At 37.7% G+C, this 26,434-nt stretch overlaps 1 protein-coding gene across 1 annotated transcript in view; it reads left to right on the top strand.

The window, feature by feature from the left end:
* The window catches only part of LOC150081445 (ribosomal biogenesis protein LAS1L-like), a 154,863-nt gene that overhangs the window by 49,869 nt on the left and 78,560 nt on the right, over positions 1-26,434 (top strand). The window contains exon 5 of the mRNA XM_090379302.1: positions 11,142-11,369. Within this exon, the coding sequence (XP_090235428.1) occupies positions 11,142-11,369 (228 nt within the window). The remainder of the gene's footprint in view (positions 1-11,141; positions 11,370-26,434) is intronic.

The following is a 26,434-nucleotide window of genomic DNA, read 5'->3' as shown; positions in this document are numbered from 1 at the left end:
GACACTTTCACCATTAGAAATTTTGTCTAATAACTCAATTTTATTTGCTAATGTCATCACCTTCTTTGATCTTTTCACATTTCCCTTGTTATTCGTAGCCATATTTTTGTACGGGTTAGAAAGAACTTGTCCACAATAAAGTCACTTTCTTCCGTTAACACACTCGAAAGTCTGTTTTACACTGCAAAACGATAGATTTATCACTTTCGTAAGCATATCAATTTATAAATTGTTATAAATTTATTCAATTTATAAGCATATAAATTAAAAGCAAACGACGAAACCTTCCATGACAAGCACATAACACATACTGAACAAGGATTAGCGAGAAACATCCACGGTCGCGATTTTGTCACCCCTCTTCCCCCACCCACTGAGCGCTGTTTTTGACCGGGAAAGATAATTTCAGCCACGCCCATGTTTTTTTATGGCAGAAAATGTTCACGGCACTTTAAAATTCACATTTTTTTAGGTTTCATTTTATATTAAATCAGCGACCGTGAATAGCGGGGGTTTACTGTACTGCAATATACAAAACTGAAGTCTTTTGTGGTACGAGTGCCCTTTTGTGTCCTTAACTAATCTTATTGTTCTTCTCTGTACACTTTCTAACAGCTCTACGTCCTTCTTAAAATGAGGCTACTAGACCTGTACTCAAGATAGATAATCATTGCCTTATACAATGGAATAATCATCTCTCTGTCCCTCCTGGCAAAGTTCCTGTATATCATTGACAAAACTCCATGAGCTGTCCTAGCATCCTTTTTGCACTGCTCAGAAAAGACATGTTAGACTGTACAATTACTCCTAGGTCTCTTTCGTTCTCTATCACTTTCAGGGTTATATATACCCAATTGGTATGTTATTCTGGGAGTCCTGCTCATAGCAGTACCATGCATTTATCAATGTTAAGCGTCAATTGCCACTTCTCTACTTTCTGTCCAATTTTTATGTCTTTGCAGTAGACTGCTTTGTTTTCTGTTATTACCTATCCTCCTGACCTTTGTATCATCTGCAAATTTAGACAATAAACTTGATATGCTTTCATTAGTATCATCAATGAATATTGAAAACAGTGAGGATTCCAGTGATATAGTTTGCCTTTCATCTGGAAGAAACTGGAAAGCATAAAAAGCTTGAAATGTGTATTTTAAAAAGAATTGTGATATAGACTTTAGTACGGGTTAGGCCTAATCAGGTTGCATTAATATATGAGGTGCTACGCAAAAGTTCCCAAAATGTATTTATGAAATAAATTAGACTCACCCTGGGTCTTATTCGCCACTGTCACCTTCGAAGTAGTCCCCTTGAGAGCATGAACACCGATTCCAGCGCTTCTCCCATGATTTGAATATGTCCTGAAAGTCCTTCTTTGTTTAATGTTCAGCATTGCCTGCGATTGTTTGGATATCCTCTACGCTGTCAAATCTTTGACCCTTCAGCTTGATTTTCATTCTTGGGAAGAAGAAGAAGATGGGGGTGGTGGGGGGGCTAAGTCTGGAAAATAAGGGAGGTGGGGCGATTGTCATGTTGTTGGATGCCAAAAACTGTGCCACAGCAAGAGATGTGTGGGCTGGCACGTTGTCATGATGAAGGACCCAGTTCTTTGTGTGCCACTTCTCTGGACGTTTCTTCCTGACAGCTTCCCCTAATTGCCTCAGGATGTCGCAGTTGAACTTTGCATTGATGGTCTGGCCAGGAGGGATGAATTCCTTATGGATAATCCCATCAATTTCCAAAAAACAGATCAGCATGGACTTCACATTGCTCCTCACTTGTCAGGCTTTCTTCGGTTGGGGCAAAGATGGGCGCTTCCACTGGGATGATTGTTGCTTGGTTTCTGGGTCATACCCATATACCCAACTCTTGTCACCAGTGACGACCGTAGAAAGTAAGTTTTGATCACTCCTGGCCCGTTCTTAAAGATCCTTGTAAAACTTCCATGCGATGCTTCTTTTGGTCTTCACTCAGTAACCGTGGCACGAACCTGGCTGCAGTCCTTCTCGTGTTCAACTCGTCTGACAAAATCCACTGACATGTGCTCTACAATGCCACAAATATGGATGGTCCACCTGCGGTCTTCACGGATTGCTGCCCAAACTTTTGTAATATTTTCCAGGGTGGTGCTCAATGATGGATACCCAGAGCGATTGTCATTATCAACTGACATTCGACTGTTTTTAAAATGGCTAAACCAGTAGTAGGTCTGCGTCTAAAGCATTGTCACCAAAAGCTTGTTTCAACTTATGGGTTTCTGCTGCTGTATTGTTAAGAAGAAAACAAAACTTGATGCAAGCACATTGCTCTCTCTCATATCAGCCATTACAAACTACACAAAACACACTGCCACAGGAACTGAGCATAAATATTCAATGACTCTATCAAGCCTGACGCCACATGGCACACTGATTCACAAAGGATGTATGCAGTGTTACATAGCACCACAAGGTTGCAAGGGAACTACGTCTAGTAGTTCCCTCGCAACATTCAGATTTTGGGAACATTTTGGTAGCACCTTGTATGATAGAAAAAATTAGAAATTTAAAAATAATAATAAAATAAAATATAGATAATTTAATTACTTCTACTTTCCTGAAGTATTTAATGTAGATAAAAGGTACCATTCAAAACTAGAAAATAAATAATTGTAAGAAAATGAAAAAATAAAAGAAGGAATAGCCAAAAAGTAAATGATTTAGTAGGTAAAAACTTGAGAAGACCATAGGTGGTAATACACAGCCTGATATTTTGTATTACGCATACATATAATATGTATACTTACTTTACTGTATTTTAAGTGATATTATTTGTTCTTAACTAACAAATAACAGATAACAACATGCTACTAATGATATTAGTAACATGTTATCCAGAAAAAAACTATTTCACAACTACTTTATGCCCAAATCTCAGGGCAGCAAAGCAAAAAAATTAGTGCTGAAACAAGTTCTGTGAAAAACTCACACAGGTTCAGGCATGTATTGAAATTTTGCATAAAAAGAGCAGTACATAATTTTTTTTAAGTTATAGTATTAGTAGTGGCAAATGATGCAAGAAAGTAAGCTTATGCAGCATCAGCTGCCAAAAAAAAGACATCCCTCCAACGGTTTATCTAGTTCTTCCCTGAATTTATTCAGGCTGTCCAGGAAGTCAGGCTGTCAGGAAGTTTGTTCCAGCAATCAACCACCCATTGGCTTAAAGGCAAACTTCTGCACATCTATTCTGCAGCCATCCTTCCTCAGTTTGAATTTATGCCCTCTTGTGTATGAAGTCTAAGCAAGAGGAGAATCCATTCAAAGCCTTAAACACCTCAGTCAGATCACCTTACAGATTTTGCAGTGGTCAGGTGACATCTTGAGTACACATACAGATATGGAAAGATCATTTTAGGAAGGATTTCAAGATGGTGGAGTGGGTAAAGAAGGGCAACAAGATTGGTGTGGGGAAGAAAGGGTTGTTCCTACCAAGAAAGGCTTGAGTTCTACAAATTGCATTTGGTGGACTTAACACCTGTGAGATGATCTGATTGAGGTGTATAAGGCCTTGAATGGCTTGAGCATGCTGAATTCTGATGGAATCCTTAAACTTTTTTTATTTTTTTATTTTATTTTATTTCATTATTTTTTTTATGTGAACCCCAAACACGAGAGGTATTAGAACCTATAGTACTTAGTACCGTGCTTGGGTTGGAGGTTGAGAAGACGAAAGAAGATATTTGTTGACATTGGACTTGAACTTCTGTAGATTGTAATTTTCAGGAAATACGTATGAAGGAAGGTTGTTCCAGAAAACAGCAGTTGAATGAATAAATGAGGAAGATGAAAAGTTGGTTCTGTGGGTTTGAAGTTGGACAGTAAATGGATGTTGGCTGGTGGCGGCACGTGTTCGGACTGTTTTGAAAGAGAGAGCAGGAATTACAGAAGCCAATTCAGAACAACAGTGCCCATGGAAGTATCTGTAGAAAAGGCATGCAGCAGAAACAGTACGTCTATGAGAAAGTGAATGGAGAGACTTTGTTAGAGATGAATCATTAATTAAACTAACTGCCCTCTTCTGAATGGAATCAAGAAGCCTGAGAGAGGTTTTGGGGGCACCACCCCAGATGTGGGAACAATATTCCATGGCAGGGCGGATTTGCGATTTATACAGAGTGAGCAGCTGTTTGGAAGAAAAGTAACGCCGAGAGCGAAAGAGAAAACCAAGTTTTTTTGATGCAGAGGAAGCAATATTTGTAATGTGCTTGTGCCAAGAGAGATTAGAAGTCAGGGTAATCCCCAAAAGAGATATATCATTTTGACTAGAAATCGGAGTGTCACTAAAGATAAGCATAGGAGCAGAAGAATCCTTTTTGCGAGATATAAAACAAGACTGAGTTTTAGTAGGGTTGAAATCAACTAAGTTGTCTTTGCCCCACTGGAGAATTACCTGAAGATCGGCATTTAAGGAATTGGTAGCAGATTTTCGAGAAGTTGAAGCTGATTGAGCAGGACAAGGTTTCTCAAAAAGGAAAGTGGAATGCAATGTGCTATCATCGGCAAAACTATGGATAGGATTTCCAGTCAATGGAAGAAGGTCATTAATATACAAGCGGAAAAGAGTGGGGGAAAGAACTGAACCTTGGGGGACACCGACATTAGTGGAGAAGTTAGAAGACAGAGAGCCATCTACCATCACCCTCAGTGAGCGATCAGAGAGAAAACTGGATAACCATTTACTAAAAACAGTTGGCAAACCATAAGATGGAAGCTTGTTTAGAAGACCTTTATGCCAAACACGATCAAAAGCCTTTGAGATGTCAAGAGCAACTACTTGTGTTTCACCAAACCATTCCATTGAATTAGTCCATAAATGGGTAACATAAGCCAGAATATCACCAGTGGATCGACACTGACGGAATCCATACTGGCGATCGTTGATCAGACGGAAGGTTTCTAGGTAGTTTAAGAGTTGGCGGTTAATTGATTTCTCCATTACTTTAGAAAGAGTAGAAGTAATTGCAATGGGATGATAATTGGATGGGAGGGATTTGTCACCCTTTTTAGGAACTGGCTGGATATGAGCAAATTTCCAAGCAGAAGGAAAAACACCTTTGGAATAAGAAAGTGAAAAAAGGTGGCAAAGAATAGGAGTAAGTTCAGGAGCACAGGTTTTGAGAACAAGTGAAGAAATACCATCAGGACCTGGAGCTTTCTTAGCATCAAGATTCATCAAAATCCTTCTGATATCCTTTTGACGGAAGACCACACGAGGCATTGAATGGAGGGTGTTGGGAATAGTGGGAGGTGTTTTACCAAGATCATTAATACATGAGCTGGAAGAAAAATGGGATGCTAGCAGGTCAGTTTTATCCTTGGCTGAAGTGACAACAGAACCATCTGGTTTGGACAGAGGTGGGAGCAGAGATGGGCAAAAGTTGCGGCCAATAGCTTTGGCAAGAGACCAGAATGCTCGGCTACCATTAGGGCAAGAAGCAAGTTTTCTACTCTTAGCCTGTTCAAACTCTAGTTTGGACTGATTAATAACTGCTTTACATTTGTTGCGAGCTTTGGTATAGGCAGAAAATGAAACTGAAGAATTAGAAACAAGCCAATTACAATATGCAACATTTTTCTCTTGAACAGCCTTAGCACATTTATTGGAAAACCAAGGTTTAGATAAAGGACGAGATTTTGAAGTGGAGTGTGGGATAAAGGATTCCATTCCTGCAAGAATAATTTCACTGACACGATCTGAGCAAACGTTGACATCAGAAGTTTTGAAACAGTAATCCGACAAAGGAAAAGAAGAAAAGAAGTCTCGCAGGTCATCCCATTTTGCATTCTTGTAATGTCAAACAATGCGAGGTTGGGAATAGCCATGGGATAAAGGTTCCATTGGAGAAGAGACAATCACCAAGTTGTGATCTGAAGTGCCTAAAGGACCTCCCACTTCGACCGTATACTTAGAAGGGTTGTTTGTGAGAAAAAGATCAAGCGTATTGGCTGTATGATTAGGATTGTCTAGTATTCTTGTAGGTAAATGAACAATCTGTGCTAGGTCGTTAGTATTTGAAAAAGCCTCAGCATCTCGACCTGCTGGGTCGGTGTGACTAGAAAACGGAAGCCAGCTGGAGTTGTGAACATTAAAATAACCAAGGAAAATTATCTCACTGTTAGGAAAGTTGGACTGGAGAAAGTCAAGTTGCAAAGAGAGGAAGTCAAAGAGCTCCAAGTGGATTAGTGGAGTTGGGAGAATGGTAGAGACAACAGATGAATTTGACACAATGAGGTAGAGAGATTTTAAGCCAGAGAAGATCAAAGAGAGGAGATTCCAAATTGCCAAGTTTCTGACAGGGAATATCAGAATGGACATATGCACAAGTACCACCTTTGAGGTGAAAGGAATCATACAGTGAATAATTTGGGCATTTGAGATGAGCAGTAGTTGAATCAACCGATAACTGAGATTCTGTCAGAAAAAGTAAATGAGGTTTGGCAGACTGCAAGTGGAAATGGACATCGTTGAGATTAGAATTGAGACCGCGTATATTTGTGAAATGAATTAGGAAGTGCTCGGGAGGTTTAGATCTTTTCGCAGATAAGCTTGTTCTATTAGTTTGACAATTCATGGTGTATTCAGTAGTAAGAAAAAGTGGGTGGGACATGCTGTATGAAGTAATGAGATTTTTGGATATGGCGTACACGTGGTAAGAATATACCAAGATCCTTGACATAATGTGGCCTCGACAATGCTCCCCGCATACACACTACTCGGACTCCCTCCGGTCACAATCTGGCAGAGTAGAGGTAGCAAGGTTGTACACTAGCTGATCCGGAAGCTTCCTAGAGAGTTACCAATAGGTTCAGTCCGGTGTACTAACTAGCGGCCGGCCTGCGAACACCGCTTTAGAGCTGTACCCTCGAAATGTAAGGAATATTGGATCTCGCCACGACGTTCATCATAACCTCAAAAGTCATCAATCATACTGCATGACGGAAGAGATAGGGAAGGGTTGACCGGAACTTAGCTAGAGACTAAACATGGGTTCCACCACTTCAAGCCTCCAATAAGCAAAGTGGTGGTATTTCACCGGTTGATGAGAGTCATCTACCACCTAGTACTGCCTAGTAACATAGAGGGGCGGCGTTCCTCCATGTGGTGTGGGCGCCACGCCTCGACCTCTGCTTACATTGGTTCACACCTGGGTGGTCACCCACCATGTACTTGAGCATGGAGGTTATGCCCAGTATTACTAACAGTCCCACCATCGTGAAAGTGCAAGCAGAGGATTTGGCTGTCACAGACCATCCGGACTTCGCCGAAATTGGGTCCACATGACTTGAGTGTCACCCGAATATCAGTTCCATCAGCGTTTTAGACTCCCAGGTAGCAAGTACAGCTTGTCTGGCATATCTGAGAGAATGTCTGTGACAACCTCAAGGACCTTGCTCACATTATGAACCTGAGGGGGCATAAATTAACAAAAATTCATAAATTGAGGAAAGACAGTTGTAGAATAGATGTATGGAATACATCTATTCTACATGTTTATTATAATATTTGCTTTAGCCAGTGGGTGGTTAATTGCTGGAACAAACTTCCATCTTTTTAGCATTAGCATTAGCAAGGGCACACGATGCAAGAAAGCAAGATGATATAGCTTGCTTTTGTTTTGGAAGTTGATAGCTTAAATAAATTCAAGGAGGAACTAGACAAACTTTTAGAGGGAATGGATGTGTGAAATTGGGTTTTTTTTTTTTTTTTTTTGGCTGATGCTACATAAGCTCATGCTTGCTTTCTTGCACCACATGCCTCCATTACTACTACTATTAATATCACTCCTTGATCCCCCTTTGTTAAACTGGAGATACATTTGCAGATTTCCAGTCCATGGGGACTTCCCATAAATCCAAGGATGCTCTTTTAGTTATGGCTAAGGGTTTGCATACTTCCTTTGTTACCTTCCTTAATATAATTGGATAGATCCCAAACACCCCAAGTGCCTTTCTTAGATTTAACTTTAGCTAATTCTCTTCCAGTTTCCAGCAGTAACCCCAGAGTAACATATCAACTATGTAGTACCACACAGTTGATATTTTTCCAGCAGTAACCCCAGAGTAACATATCAACTGTGTGGTACTACACTGACAGTAGTAGAGAGTGAAAAGGACGTGGAGGTAATTGTGCAGGCAGATATGAAGTTTTCTGAGCAGTGCAGACGGTCTGCAAGAGTAGCTTGGTGTCTTGTTAATGATATACAGAAATTTTTCTAGCAGGGATAAGGAGGTGATTATCCCCTTGTATAAGGCAATGGTCATGCCACACCTTGAGTACTGTATACAGGTCTGGAGGCCTCATTTTAAGAAGGATGTAGAGCTGTTGGAATGAGTACAGTGAAGGGCAACAAGATTAGTGAATGGAATAAAGGGTTGCTCTTACAAAGAAAGGCTTAAGTTTTGCAAATTACATTGTCTGGAGACTAGGCACCTGCGAGGTGATGTGATTGAGGTGTATAAAGCCTTGAATGGTTTGAGCATGCTCAATGCTGATGGGATTCTTCCTCTTGCTCAGAATAATTGCCTGAGAGGGCATAAATTCAAATTGAGGAAAGACAGTTGTAGGATAGATGTGCAGAAGTTTGCATTTAGCCAGAGTCTGGTTGATTGCTGGAACAAACTTCCATCTATCATTGTAGAAGTTGATAGCTTAAACAGATTCAGAGCAGAACTAGACAAACATTTGGAGCAAGTGGATTAGTGAAATGAGAGGGGTCTGTGTTTTTTTTTTTTTGACTGATGCTATATAAGCTTGCTTTCTTGCATCATGTGCCCTGCTAATGCAGTTTGATTAACTTCTGGCATCCAATTCCTTAAAGAATTCCTGTGTGAAATTAGATGTAATGTTCTATTTTACCAATTAAGAAGTAATCAATGATGCAGATCAAAATTTAAGGCCATGCCAGAGGATACTAAAATTCATGCTCATATCATTTTAATAGTTACTTTAATTTTTGTTATTTTTTATTTCTAGGATACTACAATGCATACCTGCTAGACAATTAAAAAGAAACTTTGTGATATACAGTGGATCTCTGCTTTATGATATTAATCATTCCAGAGACATCGTATTGTAAAAATATCGTAATGTGAAACCAATAATACATTGTTTTATGGTAATTCATTCCAAGACCTCAGAAGTTGAAGTTTTCGCTATATATTTAAATGGTGATTTTTATAATGGAAATTGTACATATTGATTAAAACTGATATATTGATTAAAGCACAACACAAAAAATCACTGCAACTAAAGTATGCAAAAACAAAATACGGGGCCAACATGTTTACAAACGCTGCTATTGTCTGGGAAGGACCATGTGGTCTGGTTGGAGACATTCATAAGCCCATCATAAAGTCAAATAAGTAGGCACTGGTTAGTAGAATCATCCACTTTATACAAAAAAATTTCAAAAAAACAATTAAAATCATTAAATTGCACCACACTTTCATAGTTATCATATGTTCGGTTATAAGAATCAATTTTGAATGCATTTGTGATATTTTTCTTAAGAACATTTGTGGAGGTCACTACCATAAAACAATAAAAAAAGTTTGAAGTTTCCATTTATTGGGATTTCTGTTAGTGCAATCTTTTATAAATGGGTAGTAAACTCATCTTATTGCATTTGTGATAATACCAATAACTGGAATTCTGGGCTTTTTTACGTTATTATAGTGAAATGTGTTTCTCCTTCCATGAAATCTTAAATCATATAAAAAACATAAATAAATTTTTAGAATCTTTTTGCCATTCCTATTTTTTAAGCTTCGTAAACTTGTTACTCCCTATCTTACTTGCACATATCATGTTAGTTGCAATTTGGCATGCCGTGTTCTTTGTTATTGATTGCTTATCTTTTTTTACTGTTTTAAATTTTAAACCCCCAAAAAAAAATGTCAGTGAACAGAAATATCAATTAGTCAGTATGTATATATTACAGTATTAATTAAGCTATGCACGTAAGTGTAAATTTATTTTTATTTTGCTAACCTATGGAAAATATTCTTCTGATTTTCACGCATCATTTAATTTCGTTAATTGATAAGGTAATAAAGTGTGAATTTGTGCTTAATATCTTTACTTTTATAGCCTGTGTATAATATTTCTCCTATTTTCGCTTATTAGAACTGGAGTTTAATAGAATTAAAATTCAATTTGCAAACGTGTTTTTGCTGAATTACTGGTGCTTACTACTTATCGTATAGTGAACAGTATTTTATTATGGAGAGTTTATCATATAGTGAGCCAATCGTAAAGCGGGGGTCCACTGTATTTTTGTCATACTGAAATTCATTTTTAAAATTGCCAACAAAACATATCCTGTATATACAAGAATTATCTAATCTAGGAGATTAAGATGTTACTGGTGAGCAAGGTTTATTACCATTTGAATTTAAGGGAAATTTTTTAAAAAAATAATTCTCTCTGTGTTTCAGTCAGATTTCAGTGGAATGCTTGATCATGTATTCTGTATTTTACTATTGTAAATAATATCTCTCTCTCTCATTCTAAAAATATAAGTAAAATAATAAAAATTAAAACAACAGTACTTTCAGTGTAGTTCTTTTATACAGCAGTCCCTTACCAGTAGCATTAACATCAAAAATGCAACTTCACGCCACTGTGTAAGGTTCATCTTTAACAACAGATATTTGCTACTTCTTTCTTTGTGTGATGAAATGAAGTTTATCTTAGACAATTTATTCCCACACCCACTTTTAGTTTTCTAAGATACTTCTTTCTGAAATTGAACTAAAAATATAGTGCCATTGTTAAGTTAGGCTCATCAGTATTTGTTAAAGAAGAGCTGTATAATTTAATGTCAAAATGGATGTTGCATGTCAAAAAATATTTCCTGTGTTGAAATAGTTCTTTTGAAGCTAATGGAAAAGTACATTAGTGTTTCCCATTATCTTCATAATATGCTTTAGCTTGATTATAAAATAATATAATTTATTTTATGGTTTTTTGTTTTGTTCTTTCCCCTGTTATGACAATTTTGAAATTAAGTTTTTGTGAACTGACTTTTTTGCAAGAATATGATACCATATACCAATTGATTATATTAATCTTGACAAATTCTGAAACAATTTATTTTTAAACAGTATGACATTCCTTATTGGCTGGTTGATCTGAGGCATAATGCCTGCCATGCAGGAACTCCTTCTCTTGAGATGCTTCGCATGGGAGCAAATTTTGCAATGAGCTGGTTACGTGAATTTTACTGGGAGAAAGAATCAAAAAATTTTGAGGACTGGACCCCTACTAAACCACAGATCTCTGAAAAAGAAGTGATTGATTTAATTGGGAAATTTCAATCATATCAGTTCGAGGTAAATCAAATCAGAGTTTTCATACTTGATATCTTTAAGTACTGAAGTACTGTTATTCAGTACTGTATTCAGACAAATTTAAACAACCGTTAATAGTTGTCAGAAACTTCTCTGATATTTTTATTACATAGGCACACTCTGCCTTAATAGGAAGGAACACAAACTGCATTACATTGTTAATTAAGCAATAATTAAATTATTAATTAATATCACTGATGAGCGCACAGTTTTAGAAATGATCACATATTGCCATTAACAGAGTGACTGTAGAAAAATTCAGTTGGCCTGTCTTTATATTGATACTGTAATCAGAATGAGATCACAGCTTTATCTGAGAAACATGTGGCACAAAATGCCAAAAATTCAATTTAAGCTGAGTAAACAAAAATGTGCTGTTAGAGTTGTACAAAACTCACAATGTTAGGAGAGATTAAAAGTAAGGAAATTGTAATATGACATTTTGGATAGACCCATGATGTGAAACTCAAAGTGAACTATATACAACATTATATATGCAGGGAAAAAAACTAGCAGTTACTGTGGACAGAATGCTGCAAGGAGAAATTAAATTAAGTCACTTTAAGAAAGAGCAGGAAAAGCTTTGTGCCAAGAAAATAGCAGTTGAGTTAAGACAAGAAGTTTGACAGTAGTTACCAGAATTGATTTTAAACCTTATCGAGTATAGTGATAATTTTTATTTAATTTTTAAGTGGTACATTTTTAAATGTAATTCACTATTGCTTATTTTGATATTTTTATTATTTAAATCTCCTTAAATAATTATGTTCTCAGCTGGAAAAGGTACACAACATGTCAGAGATTGATGGGCAAATTGCCACTGACAATTTGCTTTTTTCCACTGACAATTTGCAAGGAAAAAAAGCTGCCTTTTTTCCTCGTATTTGCTGTCTCACACACACACACATACAGAACATCTCTAACTGATGGCAATTCTTTTCTGTGTGCTAAATGTAGGCAGTGCAATGACCTTAAATTGCAACTTGGTGCAAATTTCAATTAGGCAAGATTGAGTCTCTGAGAACACAAATTGATGCCCTAGGGAAATTTTGAGATGGAGGTTTGATAAAAGCCCGAGTGTCTGATTTTATATTGAGTGATGCTCTCCCAAGTCTGGTTCTAACACTGCAGAATGCTCTGGTTCTACAGTTTCCTTTACAGTTGAATCTACCAGTAAGAGATAGTCTTACTAGTAAATTCAGTTGTAGAGAAAACTGGAAATATATTCTGCAATAAAGAAAAATGGAACAGAACCAAAGTATGTCTGCCAGGTGTGAAAATTGATGATGTGACTAAACAGTTATTAGTTTTTAAGGGCACTAAAGAGAGTATGGTGATCCCTACAGGTACTAATAAAACAAACTGATGACTTAGTCAAGAAATACAGCAAAGCTTCGATTAGTATGAATTTGAATAGTATGAAATTCGATTTAGTACGAATTATAAAATGACATCAGACCTTATTTAATACGAGTTAAAATTCAGTTAGTACAAGTTTTTATTCAAAATTTGGCCAAAAATTACATATGGGTTATCAATGACTCACACCGTGTTGCACCAACCAAACACTCACTGGTCAGTCAGCATATGGATATTGTCATGTGAAGATGTGCTGCAACTTGTTATCCTATATACGTGTACAGTACTGTATTATATTTTAAATTTTGATAAACTGCCCCTAGCAAATATGGACAATCAGAAGAATACTTGTACAAATAATGCAAGTGCAAAAAAGAGGAGGCTTGTTATTACAGTAGAATAAAAATTTGATGTAATAAAACGACATGCATGTGGCGATAGTGATTCTAAAATAGGCCAATATGTTGGAATGCATGAATCTAGCACATAATATTATAAAACGTGCAGATGAAATAAAAGAAAATGGTAAAGTTGCATCAGCTTTGTGTGGCTTGAAAACAACTACGTGTACTAAGAATAGAAGCATTACAATGATAGAAATGGAGCATCTGTTATCTGTGTTGGTGGAAGTCTGCAACCAAAAACGTATTCCTCTTAGCAAAGGCAGCAATTCAAACAAAAGCATTGAGTCTCTTTATGGCAGAGAAAGAAAATGGAGTTCATGCGGAAACTGAAGAAACTTTTATTGCAAGCAATGGTTGGTTTGACTGTTTTAGAAATCAAATTCAATTGCATAATGTTAAAATTACTGGTGAGTCTTCCAGTGCAGATAAAGAAGCTGCAGCTAATACCCCAATACTTTGAAGAAAATAGTGGAGGAAGGTGAATACACAAACCAACAAATTTTTAATTTTGATGAAACTGGATTATTTTGGAAAAGAATGCCTTCCAGAACTTATTTCCAAAAAAGAAAAAAGTCAACCTGGATGTAAAGTGGCTAAGAATTGTTTAGCACTTTAATTGAGAGGCAATGCAGAAGGAGATTTCAAATTGAAACCAATGCTTGTTTATCATTCATCGAATCCTTGTGCGCTTAGAGGCTACTATCAGTGATTCCAGTTTTTTGGCATTCAAATAAGAAGGAATGGGTGACCAAAGATCATTTTAAAGACTGATTTTTAATATATTTTTGCCCAGCTGTTGAAAATTATTGCAAGAATAACAATATTGCTTTTAAAGCATTATTGATTTTAGATAATGCCCCTAGTCATCCATCTACACTTTGTACATTGTGTTAGAATGTAAAAGTCATTTTTTTACCAGCAAACACAACATCTTTATTACAGCCCATGGACCAAGGAATAATTGCAACATTTAAAGCCTACTACCTAAGAAGAGTTTTTGCACAGGGAATTGCTCAAACAACAGGCAACAATGCAATTTCTTTAATTGACTTATGATAAAAATATAGCATCAAAGATGCAATTGAAAATATTTCCCATGCTTGGTAATAATTAACTGCAAGCAATATGTGTGCAGTGTGGAAACACACTTTGCCTCATTGTGCAAATAATTTTGATGGCTTTCTTCAAGTGCAAGCTGTTGAAGAAATAACAGACATTTGAAGAAGGCTTGGTTTCGATGAACTGGACACTACAAATGTCCATGACTTGCATGAATCACACTTGGAAGAAATGGCTGATGGAGACCTTAATTTATATCAAAACTGTGTGTTTGAAGAAGCTGACAATGAAGGAGTTCACCATCAATGAATACGAAAAAATATTTCAACCTCTGGAAGCTTTAAAACAACAAGTTATGGATACTGACCCCCAACATCGACCAAAGCATGCAAGTCCGCCGAGATATGAATAGTTTTCAACAACTACAAGTGCATGTATGAAGACAAAGAAAGAGAAGACAGTTCAGTGTAAACTGCAAAAATATTTTAATAAAATGTAATAACGTTTTCTCTGTTTAGTTTATAATAAACTCAAATCAGAAATACATTTTTATTATCCTTTGGTAATATATACTTTAATAAACAAATAAAAAAATTGTGCTTAAAAATTTTTATTGCATATTTTCATTGGGATGGGACCAATTATCATACTTTGTGCTATAATAGCTTTGAATAGTACGAATTTGTTCAATACAATCGTTTCGCAGGATTCATTATTCGTACTAATTGAGGCTTTGCTGTATAAGGTCATCTGGAAAAATATTGCGAGATTGGACAAAATGTCTCTGTATCTGCAATTTTGCCCAGACATATAGGAGGAAATATATGACGAAAGCCCTGTGGATTAGCTCTATATTTGAGAGACTGCAAGGCTTAGTGGAAATTTTTCTCAGGATGGCCTGCCCTAGCTAATAAAATAAATTTGTTTTGTAAAGGTGCAGTTTATTTGACAGAGGCGGCGCAAGGGTTTTTGTTAGTGTCATTGAGGGTTCAGGGAACTGCTAATTTGGGGGGGGGGGGGAGATTAGGTGAGCCATTGGAATGATGCAGGTTAGTGACATGGTCCAAAATCACGCTTGCACCCTCCCCTGAGTGCTTGTGTCCAACCTATAAATTATCTCATACATCGAAAGAAACATTGGAATAGGTGCAAAAACTCCCAGCAGTCACATAATACTGGGAAAAATGTGTTTACAGGGCTGTAAAAAGCCAAAAGATAAAAAATTTTATTTGTATGTAGTATTGTAAATAAATTAAACAAGTTTGAGCTGATATAATAGAACTAATGGAGATTGGTGCCATCCAGAGATAGGAGATGACAAATTTAATTATTGTGAATAAAGCATGTTTGGGGGATGGGGACAGGGAGGATCGACGAGCAGGAGGAATTGTCAGACTCAACCCAGAGTCAGATTAAGTTACTGATGGATGTTGAGTCTGTGGTGCATGATGACACGTGGTAGACCTTACGGTTCTAAGGAATCGCCTGTGGAATTAGGCATCTTGAACATTATGGGTGACTTCAACCTACCTCTTATAGATTGAAAATTGTGTACAAGCCATACACCAGGGGAAAACAGATTTTTGAGCTATTTGGATAACTGTTTCTTATTCCACTATGTCAAAGAAAGTACAAGGGGCTCTAATGTGGATGACTTGATCACCAAAAAACTGTATCCAAAATTTTACAGTGAGGCAAAACCCAATAGTAAGTAGTGACCACAAAGTCATTAAATGGGTAGTTTCCAAGGAGATTTCTGTAATGAAAGGTAAGAGGGAAGGCTTCAATTTCAAGAGAGAGGGACTATAGTGGATTGAGATATTTCTTTAGCTTTGTTAATTGGAAAGACAACTATACACTGTTGGACACAAATCCATTATGGAAAGTATTCAAGAAATTTATCCTGGAAGCTACAAATGCATTCATTCCAGTGGAGAAGTTCCAGAAAAGATAGATGTGTGTTTGATGATAAGCAAGATTAAGAGTTTAATTCAGTGAAAATAAAAAAAGTATGGGATAGTTACAGACTATTTTGAGATAGTGATTTATTTGTGCATTACAAGTATATATGTTATAAAACTCTGGTGAGGTAAAATAGGCAAATGTTGAGTACAAAAGTCACAATCAAAGAGAGCTAAAAATGGCGACAAAGAGTTCATTTTTACATGAATGCAAAAAGGAAGAGATAATCAGATAGCTACTTGCTTGATCAAAGTAGTAAAGTTATAGAAAGTGTAGCAGATGAGTTGAATATGTACATCACAATGATCTTTGCAAAGTACATATGAAAGACAATTTGAACCATGAAGGATCAGTGGCAAGCCAGACTATTGTAAATTAAGTTATACAGGATGTCTCAAAAATATTGGTACAAACGTTTAGGGGAGGTAGGTAACGTCTAAAGGAATGTGAATCGCATAGGAACCAATAACTGGAAACGTCACCATAAGTCGGTAGACGGTGCTGTTCATCAGTTCACGCGAGAGAAAATTCCTGGTTTACTCATTCGAGCAGTAGTCGCCGCGCGAAGAGCATGCATCGATATAGGAACTGTGAGCTGGCAGACATGCACCTAGTTTATGGATTAGCAGAGGGCAATGGACGAGCCACTCAACAAATTTATGGAGAACGCTTCCCAGACAGACATGTACTGGACCACCGTTTGTTTGCGTGTGTGCATCAAAATTTGTGCGATTATGGGTCATTTAGAGGTAACAGGAGTAGTGCGGGCAGACCATGTTCAACGTGAACTCCCGCCACGGAGGAAAGTGTGTTGAACGCTGTCCAGAATAATCCTACTACCGGCACACGTGCCGTTGCCTCTGCCTTAGGAGTGTCTTGTTGCAGTGTACAGCATGTCTGGCACGACGATTCCTTACATCCCTTTCATTTCCAAAGGGTTCAGTTACTGCTCCCCCAAGATCATCCTGCACGTGTGGCTTTTGCACAGTGGTTTCTCCAAGCAAGTGTTCAAGACTTGAATTTTCCAACCTATGTTTTGGTCACAGATGAGGCTTATTTCACTCGGGAAGGCTTATTCAATCAGCATAATGCTCCTGTGTGGACACAAGACAACCCACATGGTGTGCGCCCCCATGCGGCACAACATCGCTTCACAATAAATGTGTGGGCAGGTATGGTCGGTGACTGCTTAGTCGGCCCATACCTGTTACCATCCCACATGAACTCCGCTAAATATCGGATCTTTCTTGAACAAGTTCTACCAGGGTTACTTGACGATGATCCAGCAAATGTGAGATGCAACATTTGGTTTCAACATGATGGGAGCGCCTGCCCATTATGGAAGGTGTGTTCATGACCATTTGAACAGCCGTTTTGGGCATCGATGGATTGGCTGTGGTGGACCCATTACCTGGCCCCCCACGCTCACCTGTGGGGGGTCCTCAAATCTATCGTGTATGAATCGCCTGTGGAGACGGAAATGGATCTCGTGGCGAGACTCGTCTGCGCTGCTGCTACTGTCAAAGAAACTCCAGGTGTGTTCGACTGTGTCCGTCAATCCATGCTGCGTCGGTGTCACGCATGCGTCGCGTTTCATGGTGGAACCTTCAAGCATCTATTGTAACATCATGAAATGCCTCCATCTTGTACTTCATTGTTAATATTATGTCAAATAAATGTTTGCCACTAATTACTGTCTTGTGTCATTTCTGCTTCTTGTGCCCCTGCTACTACTTTCCCTTGATGTTTCTGGTTATGGGTTCCTATGCGATTCACATTCCTTTAGATGTTACCTACCTCCCCTAAACGTTTGTACCAATATTTTTGAGACACCCTGTATATCAAGCTTGGAGAAGAGTATAGGGGAAAAACTACAGAAGTTGAGTGAAGATAAGGCTTTGGGAGTGGATGGTATATATCCTGTTATACTAAAAGAGACTGCATGTGAGTTTGTCCCATTGGGGATATTAATGAAATCATTATTAGACTCCATGACAGCCTCCTTGGACTTGCTAACTTAACTTCTCCTTAATCTACAGAGAGAGAGGCATAATGAGAAAGGCATAATGGGCAACTGTAGACCAGTGAGAGACTTCATTGTGGGAAAGGTTATGGAATAGGAGATGAAGTAGTCATAAGCGGACATACCCCAGGGTAGTCCAGTGTAGCAAAGAGAGTCTTTCAGGAAACGGTCTTGGGACCACTTCTGGTTTTTTTTTTTTTTTTTTTTTATATGACATTTGTGAGGGAATGCAGAGGAAGTTGTAAAAGTGTACCAATGATTTAAAGATGGGAAGAGTGGTTGACCAGAATCAGTCGATTTTGCTTCAGAATGGCATAGATAGGTTGCATGAATGGTCTGAGAAATGGCAACTGAACTTTGCTGCTAAATGAAAGATTTTTCACCTAGGAAGATTTTGCACCAAGAGTTACGATGTTATGTTTCTTATTTGGTTTTTTAGGAGCATTAGCAACTAAGGCCATATTGCTCCGGAAATATGCGGTGGTCATTCTCTGACCTTTCCACATCCTCCATATTTGGTGGTCATGGGCTCGAACCCCGGTCTAATCAAGAAGCGTGTGCTACGCACTGCTGCTGCTCCTGCCCACCTTGTTACGGAGGTGCCAAGAGTTACAAGCTAAGGGAAGAGTAGTCATAGTGGTTCAGAACAAGACTTAAGAGGTTCGATTCAGTGAGACATGAAATTCTCCATGCAGTTTAAACAGACAGCTGGGAAGGCATGTGGTGTTCCTGTCAATGATATGTAGGACCTTTGCAAGTAGAGAAAAAGATGTCATTATCCATTTATATAAGACGATGGTAAGAATGCATCTAGGATATTGTGTCAAAGTCTGGAGGCTACACTTGAAAGACAAAGTTTCTAGAAAGGGTTCAAAGAAGGCAGCCAAATTAGTGAGGTGTGCTAATCAATATCCATATGGAGAACAGTGTGGACTTGCAAAGCTTGGTAACTTGATATCTTTGGGGGGGGGGGGGTGATTGAGGTATATAAAGCTCTCAAGGAAAACAGTGAATGAAGAAGGTGTATTTTTACTGCATGTTTTTTGGGTGCAGCAGTAATGTCACCGATTACAATACCAATATAAAGACCACCTGTAACCCTGAATTTTCCTGTAGTCACTCAGGGGATGGCAGTATATGTTTATTTCCAAGTAATCAGATTGTATGATTGCTTTTAGTGATGATATATTTTTCTTAATTAACAATGCAGAGTAGTTTGTATTCCTTCTTATTAATGCTTAACATATACACCGATGAGCCAAAACATTATGACCACCTATCTAATATGATGTTGGTTCTTCACGTGCAGCCAAAAGAGCTCGTACCCGGCAAAGCATTCAACACTACAAGATTTCTAAATGTGTCTTGTGGTATCTGGTACCAACACATAACCAGCAGGTCCTTTAACTCCTATAATGTCCATGGTTGAGACGCTGCAGATCAGAGTTGCTGTTCCAACACAAATCACAGATGCTCGATGGGATTGATGTCTGGGGAATTTAGAGGCCAGGGCAATACCCGGAAGGCTTCCTCATGTTTCGCGAACCAATCTCAAACAATCCGGGTGGTGTGGTGTTGCACATTATCCTGCTGAAAGACAGCACCGCCAGAGGGGAAGACCATTGCCACGAAAGGATGTTCCTGGTCAGCAATGATGTTTAGGTAGGTGGTTGACATCAGAGTGCTTGGCACATGGATTACTGGACCCAGGGTATCCCAGCAGAACATTGCCCAAAGCATGACACCACTGCTACCGGCTTGTTTTCATCCCACTGTGCATCCAGACACCATCACTTCTCCAGGTAAATGACGCACACATACCTGGCCGTCCACATGGTGCAACAGGAAACGTGATTCATCGGACCAGATGACCTTCTTCCAATCACTCAAGGTCCAGTTTCAATGCTCGCGTGCCCATTGTAGGCACCGTTGCTGGCGAACCGTGGTTAGCATGGGCACTCGGAATGGCCTGCGGCTACACAGTCCCATTTTTAACAGGGTTTGATATTCCGTGTGTTGTGACACATTACTCTCATCACCAGCATTCCAATTACTGGCGAGTTGTGCCACAGTTACCCTTCTATTGCCATGTACCATTCAAGAGAGCCTTTGCTCACCTCGAGCATTGATGAGCCGTGGTTGTCCAACACCTCACCATCGGTTATTGGGTTTTCCCTGCTTGGACCACTTTCGGTAGGTACTAACCACGGCTGACCGTGAGTATCCCACGAGCCGTGCCATTTCGGATATGCTCTGACCCCACTAATGCAAATAAAATGCAAATAAAAGCAATTGCACAATGTGCAATTGCTTTTATTTGCATAATGACTTGCTGGTCATAATGTTTTGGCTCATCGGTGTACAGCTGTTTGCTAGTGAAAAAAAAATTACATATACATGCTTCTTTATATTATAATTTAAACCCGAAACACCCTGATATTGATATTCATGCAGAGGTGACTTGCTTTCTAGTGATTATAATTTCTTTTGAAACTGTGAACTGATAACTTTTTTTTTTTTTTGAAGCAGTCATTTGTTTCTTTATTATGTAAAATTTAATTTTACTAAGAATTAATTTTTAAGGAAAATGGAAGTATAATTATTGTCAAAGCAGATTTAATTACACCATATTGTAAACAATTGATCCCTTAAAATATATTATCCCAAATGCACAAAAATTATATCCAGTTTTGAAGAACACAACTTATGTCTTGTTCTTCACATTACATTTAAAAATAAAATTTGAACAAATAACTGGATAGTTACATATGTTAAAGTAAGCATGCTACACCTGAAGTATGTGGTGCATGTGAGCAGTAGTATAATTTACACTGTGATCAGTACTAAAAAGTGGTGTTGTATGGAAATAGTATAACATGCCGCTGTAAACAAGCTGTTAACTTAGATATTATATAGAAATTAGGAAGTCACATAATATTAAGGACACTTATTGTTCATATTCAGTTTTGACATACAGTAGAGCAGAGGTGGCCAACTTAATTTGTGATGCGATCTACATTTTTTTCTTCAAAATGTGCCGCGATCTACCATCTCAAGAATTTCATTGCACATGGTTAAAAAAGTTAATCAACACATATTGAAAAATGTTGTTTATAAATTTTAAAATTAAATACAATTCAGAATTCTTATTTTAAATTCATACATACATAAATTTTTAATTTATGTGAAGTTTGTGTCTTCATGTAATCTGCCAAGCTTGCAAAATCGGGGATATACTTGATAAGGCCAACAGTAGGGAATCTTCTGTATGTAAGTCCGTAAGAGAACAGTGATTCTTCGTCTTTGTTTGTTTCAAATACAAATACTATTCATACAGATATGTGGAACCAAAACAGGAATTTAAAAGTTCACTGCATTTTTTTTACATTTGGGTACTTTTCTCGGCAAACATATTTTCAAAACTCTTTCTGATGGTCTGGCTTTTAGGAAGATATTGTTTCGCAATGTAATAATTTAATTTTCAAGTAATATTTTCTCTATGTGAAGATCTCAGTGAATTTTTCTGCAGTTTGTTTTGTATCTCAATCGACATTAAATGGATAAGAATTATATTGAAAGTCTTCAACTGTTTTAAAATCACTGAATCTGGTTTCAAAATCATCCACAACTTTCTCAATTTCAGAAACATATTTCTCACTATTAAATTCAAAAACAGGATATTTTTGCAAATGATCTTACACATTTGCAAAATGATTGAATTTTTTTTCTTTTAGATTCTTAGCCATTGCCAAAAATTGATATTTACAGTGAAACTTCTCCTAACGGACACCTCTCGTTAACGGACATCTCTCTACAACAGACATTTTCAAATTCCCCAACTCACCTCTATTGGTTTTAACGTGTTTGCAGCTTCTGTCTAGCGGACATTCTCTGTAACGGACGCGGACAGGCAATCTGCACTGTTTCGTTTAGATTAGCACTTAATTTGATTTTCCCATAACGGACAGCTGGGGAGCTCACGGCCCTTTTTCGGAACGTTTCTTCCAAGTATTACCTCAATCGTGTGTTTATTTTCTATTTCCGATTCTCTGAATTTTATCAAGGTTTACGTCGCGGTTCTAAACTCTTTTTCAAGAATTTTAAGGCACGTGTAAAACTTCTGATGAATTCGGTGTGTGCAGGGGAGGGGGAATATGGTCAGCCTTTCATCTTTTCAGTTTTCAGTTTTGTTCAGTGTCGTGTGAAGTGCACAATGTCTTCTCGTAAACATTTAACTTTAAAAGATAAAGTCGAACTCATTAATGCGTATGATCGGCAAAAAAATAGTGTTCGCAATCTCGCTGCAAAATTCAAAATCGGGAAGACGCAGGTAAGCGACATCCTAAAGGGAAAAAAATGAACTGCTCAAACAATTTTGGCAACACGGAAATGATCAAGTTCAAAAATCATTCCCGAAAACTGTTGGACTTCAAATTGACAATGTTACGTATGAGTGGTTTTGTCGCGAACATGCTAAAAAAATTCCCATTAATGGGCCTATTATTAGGGAAAAGGCTTTGGAGGTTGCGAAATCTATGGGAGTAAACGAGTTCAAAGCTTCTGTGGGGTGGCTAGACAAGTTCAAAACTCGGCATAAAATTTCTTGGAAAACCCTAAGTGGTGAAGGTGAATCTGTTGATACTGGGGTTGTAACCGAATGGACTGTCAAATTGGAAGATTTATGTCGTGATTTTGAAGCTAAGGATATTTACAACTGTGACGAAATAGGGTTGTTTTTTAAAGCTCTTCCTGAAAAAACAATGAGTCTAAAAAACTAAAAGTGCCAGGGCGAAAAAATTTCTAAGGAACGCTTGACTGTACTATTGTGTACAAATATGCTGAGAGACTTTGAACAACCTCTTGTTATAGGAAAACCATGTAGACAAACCTAGCTCATCTGGCAAATCTTTTCTTTGCAACTGATCTAAGGAGTGCACCGATCTCAAATTACAACTTGGTGTGTTACAAGAAGAATTTGAGTCACTGAAGAAATGAATGTAAGTGGAAGCTTGTCAGGGACTCAGGTATCTCCTGTTCTGCCAAGTGATGCACCCCCAATTCGGGTCTCAGAAAAGAATAGTCAAGTGCAGACTGTTCTGGTTGAAGATGATCTAGCTTTATTGGGAGACTTCATTGTCAGGGAAATGAGTAACATTTTTTTAAATAAAGATAGGTGGTCCAGACCCAGAGTGTATTTGCCAGGAGCAACAATTGATGATGTTACCAACAGATTGTCAGATTTTAAGGGAGGTGAAGAGAAAATTATTATTTGCATGGGGAATAATGATATTAAACATATACGACCTGACCATCTGTTGGATAAATATAGGACTGTGCTGAAAAAATGTTGCAAGTTAGGTCACAATGTGTGTATCTACAATTCTGTCCACACACGAAAAGAGGGATTATATGCTGAAAGCCTTGTGGATTAACTGGAGACTTGAGGAAATCTGCAAGGCTCTAGGGTGAAATTTTGGCCTGCCTTTGTAGGTAGAACTATCTATTTTGTAGAGGTGGTGTTCATTTGAACAAAGGCGATACAAGGATTTTTGCTAGTATTATTGAGGATACCGTAAGAGTTCAGGGAAACTGCTAGTTAGGGAAGAAGGGTAATTTAGATCTGCATTTATCTGATAATATCTTACTGTCAAAGTAATACTTGCACTTACCTCATGAATTCTTGTTTGTTACCACAAAAGCTGATGTTGATAAAATGTTCTGAGGGTAGCAATGTTTCAGGGTAGTAAACTATAGAAGATTACTTAGTCTTAGTTGTGTTTGCAATAATGTCAGTAGTGTTGTCAGTAAAATGGCTGAATTTGAACTTCTGGTTAGGACAAGTATTGCTGATATAATAGTGCTAACAGAAATATGTTACAAACCAGAAATTGGCAATGACAAGTTCCACTATGGTATGTATAATGTATTTAGGAAAGATAATGAAGATAGAAGGGATGTAGGGGTTGTGCTTCTTATTAAAAGCAGCCTGACTGCGAAAATAGCTTTTGCTGAGTCTGAAATTACGTCTGCTAACATAGAATCTGTGTGGTGTGAGTTAGTTGGAAGCAAAGGAACAATGAGAGTGGGAGTAATCTACAGACCAGAAGATTGTGAAGAATATGACAAGAGTCTTTACATACAGATGGAATGGGCAGGCAAGTGCGAATGTCTTATTATGGGTGACTTTAATCTGCTGCAGATTGATTGGAATAAGTGGGAGGGAAACTCACGATGGGGAAAAACTTTTTTAAATGAACTAAATGATTATTATTTATACCAGCATGTTAGACAAAGTACTAGGAATGAGAATATTCTTGACCTCATCATTACTAATGATTCAGATGACATCACAGGACTTAAAGTACAGGAACCACTGTCAGGAAGTGATCATGCAATCGTCAGCTGGAAGATGAAGAAAGATGTTGCAGCAGTTCAAGGTAAAGGCACTGGTTTTAACTTCAGAAGAGGGGACTTTGACAGTTTAAGGTACTATATGGCATCTGTGAACTGGATGGATTGCCGAGGGATGGCGAATACATTTGAATTATGGAATACAAATTACTAAAAATTATAGAAATCTTATAATACCGTGAGTATTAGACTAAAATATGGAATAGCAAGTGCTTAAAAAAATGGTACTCACCTTTGAATAAATCTGCAAAAAGAGTGGTAATTAAATCATTTAGGTGGGGAGGTAGAGTAAAGGAATTAAGGAGGGTGTTAAGGGTAATTTAACGGAATTTTAAAATGGGCCCAAGGAAGTAGAAGTGCACATCTCCAATCCTAGGTTGTCATTAAAGAAGGAAGAAATCATTAAGAGTGAATTAAAAATGGATAATATAGTATGACGGAGCCAATAGTCGTTACGAAGTACTTTTGTTGGTTATAACGTCTTCAGTTGGCAAATTGGGCGGTAAGTAAATGTGTGCTGTATTTTAAAGGTTGTCTGTGTTTCCCATGATGCTCTTTTGGACATGTGGGAACGTCAACCGCGAGAGGTTCCAAGCCCGGGAAAGGTTAAAGGGAAGTTTCATGTTTATGATGTTGAGGTTAGAATGGTGCCGGAACCATTCCATAATAAGTGCTTCATAGTGAAGAATTTTGTGGCTGGATTTGAGTTTAATAATGGTAATAGCGGAATCGACTAGGGGGTGTGGTTGTGGGTATGAGCATGTATTGTAAGTTCTGTACTGGATTGGCCTGTTCTAAAACTGTTTTGGTGGTAGTATGCGTGGGTGTTGGAGGTTTTAGTAGAACCAAATTTTGTGGGGGTGCTGTCGATGTAGCAGGCGCCACAGTTGGGCTGGCATTTAATAAGATATATAATATTGTTGTGAGCTCACTAGTGGGGTTTTTATGTATGTCTTTATAGGAATTAAAAAAGGATCCTAGTTTATTGTACACGAAAAAGGTGAGGGAAATGTCTGTACCTTTAAATATGCGGTGGAATTGTCCTGCAAGTTCGTTATTGTAAGGGAGAATTATGTGTGTGTTTGTTTTTTTATTATTATGTTTGGATGGGTTATTAATTTTATTTTTAACGGTGGAAATTGTGTGAGAGATGAGTTGGGGAGGGTAGTTTCTAGATATGAATTTATCCGTGAGATATTGAAGTTCGTTTTGTAAATCATTTTGTGAGGAGCTGATGCCATTATGGATTTGGTTGTATAAGACAGCTTTTTTTGTATTAAGGGGGTGGTGTGAAGCGAAATGAAGGTATTTTCTGGTATGTGTATTTTTTCTGAAAATTTTTGTGCTTAATTTTGTATCTGTTTTGAAGATGGTAAGATTAAGAAAATTGATCTGGTTGTTCATACCGATTTCAAGGGTAAGTTTGAGCCTGTCATGTTTAGAATTGAACTTTAAAAAGAGACTATCTATGGACAGTCTATTACCTATTATGTATATAATTATATACACGTAGCATGTATATAATTTTATTCCTGAAGGAAAGGGTTGCAAAATTTGATTTTCTATGGTGGCAAGATAAATTTCGGATTGGGGGGGGGGTGCTGAAATACCTAAGCCCATTGGTAAACCGAATGTTTATCGAAAGATCTTGTTGTTAAATCTAAAATACCTGGCATCTAATAAAAGCGAAGTAAGTTTGAGAATACTATTGATGGAAAGGGTAGTACGTTTTGTTAAAGTATCATCTGCTGTTAAGAATTTGCGTAAAGCTTGCAAGGTGAATGAGATATGTACATTGGTGTATAGAGACATAACGTCAAATGACGCTA

Source organism: Mastigoproctus giganteus, chromosome 8, assembly GCF_048544385.1.
Source record: "Mastigoproctus giganteus isolate SK-2022 chromosome 8, ASM4854438v1, whole genome shotgun sequence".
NCBI classification, from domain to species: Eukaryota; Metazoa; Arthropoda; class Arachnida; order Uropygi; family Thelyphonidae; genus Mastigoproctus; species Mastigoproctus giganteus.
This window is presented reverse-complemented; position numbering and strand designations above follow the sequence as displayed.